Source organism: Ixodes scapularis, unplaced genomic scaffold, assembly GCF_016920785.2.
Source record: "Ixodes scapularis isolate PalLabHiFi unplaced genomic scaffold, ASM1692078v2 PGA_scaffold13__105_contigs__length_92229423, whole genome shotgun sequence".
NCBI classification, from domain to species: domain Eukaryota; kingdom Metazoa; phylum Arthropoda; class Arachnida; order Ixodida; family Ixodidae; genus Ixodes; species Ixodes scapularis.
In genome coordinates, this window is record NW_024609839.1 from 85,725,913 (window position 1) to 85,738,721 (window position 12,809).

The 12,809-nt window shown below is 47.8% G+C and overlaps 2 protein-coding genes across 2 annotated transcripts in view; both read left to right on the top strand.

Annotated features, from left to right (window-relative positions):
• The window catches only part of LOC8023435 (rho GTPase-activating protein 6), a 61,481-nt gene that overhangs the window by 19,084 nt on the left and 29,588 nt on the right, over window positions 1-12,809 (top strand). The gene's annotated exons all lie outside the window — the stretch shown is intronic.
• On the top strand, window positions 3,942-5,396 carry LOC115328219. Its single transcript, XM_029989433.4, has one exon. It carries the CDS (start codon window positions 4,097-4,099, stop codon window positions 5,384-5,386), a length of 1,290 nt encoding a protein of 429 aa, XP_029845293.2. The 5' UTR covers window positions 3,942-4,096; the 3' UTR covers window positions 5,387-5,396.

A 12,809-nucleotide genomic window follows, 5' to 3' on the forward strand; every position in this document is an offset into this window, starting at 1 on the left:
ACGACGTCAGAAGCGCTGATGGTGATCTCCATTTTGGGCCTGGGAGGCTGCCATGGTAACCGTGCTTCTAGCGACGCCGGGCGGCAACCTTTGTAGTCTAGTTGATATATCCATTCGTTCATTGAAAAGTGGTATAAGACGCTTGGCATCGCGGTACGGCAAGAACCTCTGGAGGAATGGTGCCTGTTTTTTTTTTCTGAAAAGTGAGACGATTTGCAGCCCGGGGACTGTCGGGCGACGAGTGCTGCTATGGTATCGTACCTGCACGGACAAGGCGAGTGGGTTTCGGCGCCGCAGGGATGGGGGCCGCTTTGTGGGACGAACGTACCGTCCTAGTACTTTCGGGCTTCGCTCCGATGGATCAAAATACGATTACGCCGGCCACGACAGGACGATTGGCTCGGGACATGACTGCTGCTCGACTGCCCCGTAGTGAGCGAGTACATGTTTAGCATCATATACTTCTTCAAGACCCAATCATCCCTTCAAGATGAGATTTTCTCACCGACTGGTGAGGAGCGACGTCGACGGGGTTCAACCAAGGAAGGAAGGCATGGTGGTCTCTAGGGAATCGTTGACGCCATCAAAAGAGACGGACGCCGGATATGAAATGTTCTTGCCGACAGGCTAAATGGTCGTTCGGAAGTTTACCGGCATTCAAAAAGTCAATATTTTTATCTGGTGTAGCACACATATCCATGTTAAAGGGGCCACGAAATTATTTTTAAACTTCTTCTTCCTTAACTGTAATCCTCAACTCAAAAGAGAACTATGAAATCACGCAGTCGTGACATGGTAGGGCACCGGTGCGATGACCCTAAGCTTTCACCGTGATTTTTAAGCACACCGTATAACTTGGCATTCGCAAGTGATGATAAGTTTTGTCAGGACACTCATTGGCCAGAAAAGCGAATTCAAATATCCATGGACGAATTGATTGCTGACGAGCGCATACATCCGAGTGAGGCAGTTTTTGTGTCCAATGCGTGAGTTGGGGTCGGCTGACGTCATTTCGGTCTTTGTAGGCATTGTAAAGAGGATATTTGGAGCCAAGCACACTGACATTTAGGAGCACAAAACGGGACCAGCTACAGAACATAAATACTACACTCGTAAGTAATAAATACGTCTGTAACATGTTAATTACAACGACGAACACACCTCTGAGCATCTAAGCTTAATAGTGTGTGTTGATGCACTGTTATATAGCAGGACATTTCATATACGTCACTTGAGCAAACGCCAGTTTTTCACTTGAAAAACAAACAAAAAAAAACTACGATCCAATGCAAGCTATTGCAACGAAAGCAAGTTATATCAAAATATTCAAAACTGCCAATTCGTAAAATTGGCGATTAGTAAAAAAGGTTAAAGATCGCAGGAGCTTCCTCGCTAAGAATTGCTGTGATTATTCGGTGACCCAGGGCTAAAACAATTTCCCCTAGGCCCTACACGTGCCGTATACCTTTCGTTATGATTCTCAGAAATTAAGACTTTCAAAGGAAGCTCGAAAAATGCGAAAATTTTATCCTAAAAGCTATGTGGAGCGCAAGTTCGTCTGCTTCTTTTTGCAGGGATGTGGTGACGTCAGAACGCCGAGATCTGAGTGACTCCGATTGAAGGATAGTGGGTAGACCTGGGGTGCCTCAATGTCCTTCTGTTTAGGGTGATGCCACCCTTTGTAGTACCCGATGCCGACAGCACGCGCTCACGGGGAAAATACGAAGAAATCGACGAAAACAAAATGTCGCCATAGCACAGTCAGCGCCACAGACGCGTGCAGGGACACGCGCTTTCACGCGCTTCTGAACAAAAAATAAAAATAAAAGTGTGGGACAAAATGGCCAGATGTCTCCACCCTAAGCAAAGCGCACATGAAGGCACCCTAGGTAGACCTAAAAGCAAGCTGCCTTGAGGCCTACCCACTATTCTGTATTCAGAACCAACCAGAGCTCGGCGTTCTGACGTCACCACAACCCCTACTAAAACAAGCAGACAAACTTGCGCTGCGCATATCGTAAAATCGTTGATTAGTATATTTGGGAGCTGTGTTAATATTTATACAGCGTGTAGTTGGTCAGCCATCTCAAAGTTGCGACGAGTCACTCGCTGTAGATGAGCAATTTAGCCAATGCTGTATAACCGCTAGCCTGGGGTCTATAGGTCTTTAACGTGCACCACGCAGTAGTGATACACAACCGCAGGCCGGTACGATGCTCATCCAAATCGAAACGGGCACGGGTGGTGATTGAACCCAGGTTCCCTCGTTGATTAGTACAAAACGTAAGCATCGCACGAGGTTCCTCGCTAGAAGTTTGTGATCATGCGGTTACCTGGGGCAAAAACAAATTCCCCAAGGCCCAACATGCGACGCATAAATTTCGCATCGATTCTCAGACTCTCCAACGTTCAAATAGAGCTAAGAGAATGCGAAAATTGCATGCTAAATGTCTTATCGATCCTCAAACACATCCGGAAACCCGAGCACCGCTAAGGCGATATTGCTGATGCTGTCGCACAGGTGCTAATATACAGAGCGATCTTGCACAGAAAGGGTATAAAGTATCATTCTTTCAGATCTTCACGTTATACGTACGTCAGAAAGCACGAAGAAGCCCTAAATCGTCGGCAAGCTGCGGCACATCACGACTCCGCGCACCGAACAAACTCGCATCCACCAGCTCTGGGCGCTGCCATCTTAGCGATGACATCACGGCTCTTGAGAGGTCACGTGACGAGTCGTCACTCGGTTGCTACGGAAACCGAGCCAGCTCAGCTCGTTGCTATGGTACCTCGTGTGACCAATCGCGGTGAGAGGCGGCACAGGGAAAAGCGTGGCGCTACTCTGGCAGCTTCGCTGCCACATAGAGTGGCTCTAGCGGACACTCGGGTAGTAGCTCGTGTCCATCCTGCGGTGATGAGAATAGCAGAACTCTAGCAACGCCTGGAGCTCATCACACGTTTTCTACTTTGCCGACCCCAGCGCGTTGCTATGATTAACGATAGTATACGCACTAGGCCACGTGGCCGCTTGTTCTGGCTCCGAGTTAAGGGGATGAAAGATGCTCATATTTCTCGAATTTATTTGCCGATTTCCATTGCTTAGAAAGAATATCTAAGGGAAGTTTATTCAGTTATTAACATTAGGGAGTGATTCTGAAGAGCATTTAGCGCAAGTAGAAAAATCGTTTCATGGCCCCTTTAAAGAGCTCAGGCTAGCGGCCGTACTGCACTGGCTAAGTTGTTCATGTACAGCTGAGACACCGAACGCCCATTGAGGCAGACTAACTTCCGGCTATCTAAGCATACGTACAACCATAGCCTCCTCTATACTCGCAAAGCCTGGCAGTTCGACGACGGAGACATAGAGTGGCCGGTCGCAGATTTGGAGTGCGAGGATCTGGTAGCACAGAGCATTTCTCGGGGAACCTGGACGTCAGCGCACAGCTTTTGCAGCGGCGAAGACCCGAAACAGGGTTTTCAAATTCGACGAGAAAAGAAGCTTTTCCGCTCATTCACACTGGAAGCGAATCCGCGTTCGCAAAACGGTTGCAAACGCGATTGTATTAGCGGCGAGATGTTTTGGTGGCGCCTTCCCACGGTTCCCCCTGTGACGTCATTGCCTTGCAAACAACAAGTTCGATGGTGTTTGTAAATAGCATGGTGGAAGCTTGAAATCATTGCGCTCTCAAAGGAACACTACCAACACCGTCAACATTAAAGTTCTTTCATTCCTCTTATTTCCGTCGATGATAAATCCTTTTCTGGATGGAGGAAGACGAAGCTACCCAAGCTACCAGACGTGTTTTTCTAAGCTCCGCTAAGTCTTCGGTAAACCTGAAGGTTTAATCACTTTGACGGACGGGACCGAGCCACTTGCTTCGGGCCTTCGCTCCAGGGCCAGGAACGAAGACCACGGTGAGGACCTGAAAGTCGGACAAGATGAAAGACATCTTTCTAAGCCCCCGAGGAATTCCTTAGGCCTTAGTGGAACACAATCGGGAGACACCAACGAGACGACTCTCCGTTTACGTGGCGGACTTCGTGGCGCCGCCAAGTGCTGCGAGCAGCCACCCAAGGCAGCAGATCGGCAGAAATGACCCAAGCAAGTCACTTCGGTCCGAGTGGATTCAACACAGAACAATACAAAATAATCAGCGCGACAGGCGAAACGTTTTACAATTGGGATACGTTACTGAATGACTTTGGAGCCCAAGTTAAGGCTTCGGTGGAATCTCAGATGAAGGCGCAAATGGAAGCACAACAAGCTCAGTTTCAAGCTCGGATTGAGTTACAACTGAAAGCCCAGGAAACTCAGCTTAGAACGCAGTTCGAAAAAGAAATGAGGGAACGACTCGACCCACACAAGACAGACAGAAAAAGGCCAAGGACGGAGGAACTCCAGCACGTAGACGAAACAGTGGCCCTAACAGAGCCACCCATGGAGCCGGACAACGAACAAGACGAAGAAAAGGAAGGACAATGGATAGAGGTCCGCCGCAGGAACAACGCAGGCGTGCGCAAGGTCAGAATCAAGAACGACAAGCCTAACACGAAGCTGGACATAGATCACCGAACTTTCAACCAGACCATGAAGAAAGCGGGAATCTCGCTTGAAAATGGAGCAAGAGCAAGGATTGACCCGAGAACCAACGACTACATTGTCACCACAAAGAACGAGGTGGAATATGAAAGGCTTTGTAACCTGAAGAAGTTTACGAATGAAAGAGGCGAAAGCACGGAAATCAAAGTGATACCAGGCCTCGCAAGCAACCACTCGAGAGGGGTCATATACCTGAGAAACCCGGGAAACGATATGGAAGCCCTCTGCGAAGAAATCATATGCAAGACGCATCAGGTCATTTCAGCGACCATAATTGGCAAGAAAAGAACAACAGTCCTATTAACGTTTGAAGGGAAGGAACCACCAAAGAAGCTAGCGGTTGGACTTATAATTCAAAAAGTCTTCCCATACACGCCAAGGCCGGTAGTCTGCTACCGTTGCCATAGAATCGGCCACAAGGCCGAAACATGCACAAGCAAGGTAGAAGTATGTAAGACGTGCGGAAAACCCCACCCAAACGGGCTAGACGCGCCATGTGGAGGGGACCCCACATGCGTGAACTGCAAGGGGAGACACCTGGCGCTCAGCAGGGATTGCCCGATGAGAGTCCCGCGGAAGGACGGCAAACCCACCTACATGCAAAACACTGAACAGAAAGGAAAAAGCGCAACTCCCACGGAAACGGAAAAACCAGCGAACAGTGCTGAAAAGAAGACATACGCAGCTGCAGCAAGAAAGAAACCTGTTGGGGAAATCAAAGACCCTCTCATAGCATTATTGCGGCAACTCACCAAGCTTCTCTCAGACGAATATGGAACCTGAGCTAAGAGACATAGCCCCAAAAAGAATGTATTGGATACTACAATGGAACTGCAGAGGAATTAAAGGTAAAATTAACGAACTCAAAACCAGAATAGAGACATGGGGAGACAAGAGCCCCGACATTCTTCTCCTGCAAGAAACGAGGCATGCTAACCTGAAGGTCAGGGGCTACAACACATATCTGAACAGGACGGTAATCACCAACACGAGCAAGCAGGAAAAAGAGGGGGTCGCCGTACTACTAATCAAGGAGACACACCCTCAAAGCCAAATTAACACGGATTTTGCTTGCAATGAGGACGAAGAATTGGTAGGAGCCACAACCACAATCGGTAAAAAAACCTACTCTTTCTTCTCCTTTTACCAGAAGCCGGGGAAAGGAGATGAACACTACAGATGGATTAAACGGATACAGAACATAACCCAGCATAAGAGCATTGTTGGGGGAGACTTCAATGCAGAACACAGCGTATGGGGAAACCAAGACAACAGAAAAGGGATGAACCTGCTTCACCAAATGCACGGGAACTCCTTCGAATGCCTCAACAAGCCAGGAGGAAACACACGATTAGGGAACAAGAACCAGAAGGACACAACCCCGGACAGCTCCTGGACGAGGGGGGTACCCGAAGTCGACTGGGAGGCCCACGACGATACATGGGGTAGCGACCATGTTCCAATAATCATCACTCTTCACAGAAAGACCAGAGAGAAACGAACGGCCCGGGTCACCAATTGGGACAAGTTCAGAGAGATCTTGAAGAAGAAGATTCAAGTAGAAGGCCCAACAGATATAGAGAAACACATAAAGAAAGCCGCACAAGAAGCCACCACGACAACGCAGGTGGACGCAGACGCCCCTAACCCGGACCACCATTTGACAAATCTCCAAGAAGCGAGACACAAGGCACTGCTGAGGTACAGAAGGAAGAAGACAGACACCAGCAGGAGAATAATCCTTAACAGAGCCACACAAGAGGTGACGGCTTACACAAGAAAACTGAGAAAGCAGACATGGATACAGCACTGCGAAGGGTTTAACGACCGCACCGGCGTCAAGAAGCTCTGGAACACATATAGAGCCATGCTGGGGAAGAAAAAGGAAAAGAACACGGGTCGCAACCTCGCACTGAAACTAAACATGTCGGAAGAAGAGCTGGCGCAAAAGCTCGGAGAGACCTTCTTCCCACAACCCGACGACTGGACACCTCTTCTAATAGAACACACGGAAGAAAGAAAAGAACAAGACGTCAAGTTCAGTATAGAAGAGCTAAACTACGCCATCAGTAGGGCGAAAAAGGGCACTGCACCCGGGGAGGATGGCGTTACGCCTGCCATGTTGAAGAACTTACCGGATGAGGGAAAACATGCTCTCCTTGACCACTACAACAGGATATGGGAAGAACACACACTACCACAGGGTTGGAAGCATTCAACGGTCATCCCAATTCCAAAACCAAACAAGCCCAAAGATAAGATGGCGAATCTTAGACCAATCTCGCTAACTTCGAACATATGTAAGACTATGGAAAGAATGGTTCTGGAAAGAATAAACTGGACACTAGAAAGCAGAAACAGCCTACACCCGATGCAGACAGGGTTCAGAAAAGGGTTGTGCACACAAGATAGCCTAGCAATGCTTCACCACGACCTGACAAGCAGAAAGGTTACCAAAGTACCAAAATTCCTAGTGGCCGTCGACATCAGGAAAGCGTTCGACTCAATCCCACACAAATCTGTCATAGCCAGCGCGAAAGAAAATGGAATCGAAGGCAACATGCTCCGCTTCATTCAAGATTTCCTCGAAGAACGCACATATAAAGTTAAGGTAGGGGAAACAGAGGGACTGATTCAATACAATAGGATAGGAGTCCCCCAAGGAGCAATACTCTCTCCGACCCTATTCAACATAACGATGACTGCACTGGCAAAAAAACTAGAAAAGATCCCAAACTTATCATTCACAATTTACGCAGACGATGTAACAATATGGACCAAGGGAGGGCAGACTGGAAAACAAGTCAAGGCGATTAAAGAGGCACTGAGAGCAATAGACGACTTCGCAGAAGAAGTCGGGCTACAAGTTGCTCCAGAGAAGACAGCCTTGGTCATCATCGCGACACCAGAAGGAAGGAAGGCAACAGCAAGCAAACACAAGTTCACCTCCGCAGGAAGACAGCTAGAACCAACCAGCTCGACAAAAATCCTCGGCATGAACATCAGCCAAGACGGAAAAGCGAAGGAGTGGCTAGAAGGTCTACGAAAAAGCTGGACACATATCCTTGGAATCATCAGAAGAACGGCTACAAAATCATGGGGTGCCAACGAAAATACACTAAGAACGTTAATACATGCCTTCTTAGTGTCTAAGGCAATCTACGGGTACAACTACGCCACACTCACTAAGACACAACAGGAGAAAATCAAATGCCTGATGAGGAAAGCCCAAAGAGTCGTAACGGGCCTCCCGAACCACGCAAGATTAGAAGAGGTCAGGAAATGGGCGCTCCTCAACGACATCGAGGACATTGCCCGGGAAGGCGCTGTTTCGCAAATAATAAGGCTTCACGGAACAAAAGCAGGGAGGGTCATCCTAACCAAGCTTAGAAAAATCAACCTGCAGATGGAGGAGCCCGAGGAACCCCTACCACCGTGGGAAACCTCTTTGCCACAAGAAGGAAAACCGCCGCCCAACGCAGGGAGGGAAACAGCAAGCACGAGGCACCAAAATAGGATTCAAGCGCTTATGGACCCAAACAAGGAAGTGATATACACTGACGCAACTGTTACAAGGGAGAATCGTGCAGCCTGTGCTTGGTATAACATCACCACGGAGAAAACAGGCAGAGCAATTCTGCCTGAAAAGACAACCGTCAGAGACGCAGAAATAGAAGCGATAGCCAAGACAATTAAGGACCATCAAGGCAACACCGGAAGAAAATATTACATTTTCTCGGACTCGAGGGAAGCCATCCAGGAGTACAGGAGCCCAGCCACAACACTGAAAACGGTGCAAGAAACAAGTAAATACATCGATGAAGCCAAGAAAGCTGGCACGAGCTTTACGCTTGAGTGGGTCCCAGGGCATGCGGGGATCCAGGGCCACGACAGGGCGGAGCGGGAAGCGAAGGCGGCGCTCATACACCATTATAGCACCCTTAGTCAACTTCCCGCGGTAGACTCCATCGATTCCACGGACCCCTACGATTACCCACCAGACATCGCAAAACAAGTAAATAAAGAAAAAAGGAAAAAAAGGCTGGAAGCTCTAAGGCCAATACCCCCCGCCCTTCCAGATATGAGACTCAGCAGATGGCAAAGAGTATGTCTGAGAAGAATCATCTCGGAAGCTGCAAACACGCCTGAAACTCTCCACAGGAAAGGCATTATTAAATCTAGTGAATGCACATCCTGTGGGTTTACTGGACCAGCAGGACTAGAACACCTCATTTGGGACTGCCCAACATGGGAGAGGGCAAGAGCAAGGCACATCAAGCAAAACAAAATCAAGGACTTTAGGGACTGGTGCCAACCAGTCTTTAACTTTGAAGAGAGCGATCGCAATAGAGGTCTGGTCAAGAGCCTACTAGACTTCATTGCGACGACAGGAATCAGAAAGTTCCTCTGACCTAGTAACCCCTTAATTTCCCTTTCCTGGAAGGCTATCGGCTTCAGCCACGTGACTTTCTTTCTAATAAAAACGATTTTTCTATCTATCTATCTAATCCTTTTCTGACGTCATAGTCAGCGTTCGGCCAATCGTGGAAGGTCGACCACAGCGACGCTTTCGGTCGCGCACGTCGCCAATAAAGATCCAGTACAATTGCTCGCGCACTTGATGTCATCGAGTGCGCGTGCAATGGACCTTTTCCAAATACCGACAGCACCAGGCGGTGGCTGCACGAACTAAAAATCGAGGAAGTGACCTACCTGCGCTACCAATCGATAATGAGAGCTACGCTACCAGTTGCTTCGCTCTCTGAGCAGCGTCGCGTGCCCAACGCGACTTTAAAGAGGGAAATCCGTAGCGTCCACCCAAACGTCGTGTTTTTCTTTCCGTCCACTTTCCTCTTTTGTGTAACACAATTATATATATGCTGCAATTACGTGTTCTACTCGTCGATTTACAGCCTCATTCAGAATTTCCTAGATTTTTCGTGCCGACTTCCACCGCTTGGCATCGGGCGCTCGCGCGTGCGCAGAACGCTTCTCGGAAAAGGTCCATCGTACTGGATCTTTATACAACTATGGTGCCTGGAGCGCGTCTTCGACTGGTGTGTTTAGCGTCCTATCCCGCCCATACATCAAAAGTGGTCCCGATGTGGCAACAAATGACGCGAGTGTCATGCTGTTGCCTGTCGCGATCCTGGCGGTTGGCCGTGGAAATGCTGGCAAAAAGCACGAGCGAACGCAAGTGTCGCTGTCGTCACGGCGTCCCGTTAGGTGTCCCAACTTCCGGCTGCACCAGCTTCCGTGAACTGTCACAGTGGAAAGCGACCTGCAACAGAACAGGCATCTGCTTCATACACCATAACTGTTGGGACGCCACCAGGGTCGCGACCGGCGACAACATGACACTTCTATGACGTCATCAGGCGGAAATCGAGGGACCACTTTTTTGGCCGCGGTAAACACACCAGTCAAAGACGCGATCCAGGCACCATAATACAACCGCGTTCGCAACAGCTTTGCGGACGCGGATCCGCTTCCAGTGTGAATGAGCGGTTAGCGCGAGGAAAGCGAGGAGCGCGAGCGGACATTCCATCGCTCGAGAGAAGTGTCTTTCGGCGTCTCGCCGCAGCGAAGCGCCCGTCACGTGGCTCTCCTAAAGCCCCTTCAATGTTTTAAAAGTAGCGCAAGGTTCGTCGATGCAAGAGTCACGTGCAACGTGCAGCCCTTGGGAAGATCATGGCGGAACACCGCAGCACTGAGCTAGATTTCAGACGCCGTGTTCTTCCCAAAAGTGGCGCGTGGCACTTTTCCCAGGATCGAGGGGTTAGTGCACGTGCTACCCACGCAGTTATGCTTTCATTTTCATAGTGAATAGTAGTTTGGAATTGCACGTGCTCGCACCGGTTTCGATTTTCAATCTCGATCTTCAATTCTCTGATCAACCCATGTCCAAAAAAAAAAAAAAAAAAAACTATCTCACTGTCCACTAGGTTAACGGATGGCTGGCGCACGCACCCGAGTTTTCGTTTTTCTATATGGTAAGCTTCTCCTAACTCCCTCGATAGCTGATCTTCGTGTTTAAACAGCACGTTTGTGTCACAGAATCTTGGCTCACATCCACAATCCTTGCAGCAGATGGCTAAATGGGAGTACGCGCTAAATTTCAATGAACTGTGGTGTTCACGAAGACGAATGTTTAGGCAACGTCCCGTCTGACCTATATAAGAGTGACCGCAGGAGAACGGTATTTCATAAACGGTCCCATGTGCACAGGACACGAACTTCATGCCATGCTTGATGCGAGATTCATAAAGTTCTGGCTTACTTTTCCTGCCAGCACGCTTGTTAACCACGTTGATAATTCTGCTCAGTTTGTTTATTCTTGCTTACAGTCAGCGTTGACAAAAACCTGTTTTCATAAGATGGAAGAAAGCTTCTCAGCACCGATCGCTAGACTCAGAAACTCTAAATTTCCTGACTCTGTTATTACTTTAGCTTGTGACAACATGACTCGGTACATCAAGGTTGATTCCCGAAAACTTGACAAAGAAAAAGCAAAGATTGACAAAAAGAGCATCGCCGTTATACCTTATATCCATCGTCTTTCACACGGGTTAAAGGGAGTCGCTTCGAGGTATGGGGTCAACGTAATTTTTTAAGCGCGTAACAAACTGAGCAGGATCATAAACGTGGTTAACAAGCGTGTTGGCAGGAAAAGTGAGCCAGAACTTTTTGGATGTCGCGTCAAGCATGGCATGAAGTTCGTGTCCTGTGCACAGGGGACCGTTTATGAAATACCCTTCTTATGCGGTCACTCTTATATAGGTCAGACGGGGGCGTTGCCTAAACATTCGTCTTCGTGAACACCACAGTTCATTGAAATTTAGCGCGTACTCCCATTTAGCTGTCCACTGCAAGGATTGTGGATGTGAGCCAAGATTCTGTGACACAAACGTGCTGTTTAAACACAAAGATCAGCTTTTGAGGGAGTTAGTAGAAGCTTACCATATAGAAAAACGTAAACTCGGGTGCGTGAGCCAACCATCCGTTAACCTAGTGGACAGTGAGATAGTTTTTTTGGACATGGGTTGACCAGAGAATTGAAGATCGAGATTGAAAATCGAAGAAAGAAGAAAGGAGGAATAAGACGCGATGACTTATACCTGTTCTGGTGTGTTTTAATGTGCTGGTGTGTTTTAATTTGATATCATTATAATGTTGCGCGCTTAATGGCGAATGGCTGGTGGAAGAGGAAAGAGAATCAGTCCTCGCGTGAATTTCTATGTATGTCTTCTGAATAGATAGTTGGTAGTCAGCGCCTCGTTCTGTGTGTTCTCTTCTCCTTGTCCGTGTGTTATTCGCGCTGTTTTTTTTTTTATGGATTCACACCAACTAGCCCAACTTTCCATTCTATTAAAATAGCGTGTTCTTGTGCTGTGTTGACTTCCTTAAAGTGTGTGCTGGATGCCGCTGTGGACCCTTTCCTATCTGTCACAACCTCAACAACGGCCATCTCGAATCAGTGGTTTCTAAAAATAAGGGAACTTGCAGCTCAAGATCAATTGGTAATAGAAAACGAGCGTGTTGGTTAATAGATATGGATACATAAAATGATAACACATCAAGAACTGGGACGGAAACATAAATTCGCTTTTATTTAGCAACAACAATAAACGACATAAAACATAAAACCGCTCCCCAAAGGTTTCAACGTCCTCGGAAAAAAAAAAGGGGGGGGGGGGGGGGGGGGGGGGCGAAGGAAAGATAAAGGGGGAATTGGGGATGGAAAAGTAAATTTGCTATAGATTTAAAAGTTTTCAGCGCACTAGCGTCACGACGAGGTATCAGTAATTTATACCCGTTTTCACGTCAAGAACCGTAGTAAAAAATATCCGACCCCTCGCGGAGCATTACTAATTTCCACTTTTATGCGGAGAATTAAGACATATGTAGGTGAATTCTAGATTAAATATATGTTGTTGTCTTATGAAGACGTACACGTTCCCAACGCCAAAAGCATTTCTTTTTCCTCCGACAACCAAATCTCGTAAGAACTACTTCGCGCCGTGTATGAGCAATGCGCAAAACTTGATTTTCTCTTGAGGTCAAAACAGGTATAGTCATCTCTGGTGTTAGGTTGTGTTATTTTAATTTGTTGCTAAATGTGTGTTTCCATGCTGTTTCTGTATGAAAGAAGTTCCGTTTCCGTGCCCGTCCTCGATGTTTTGTCTTTTCATGTATTCAGATCAGC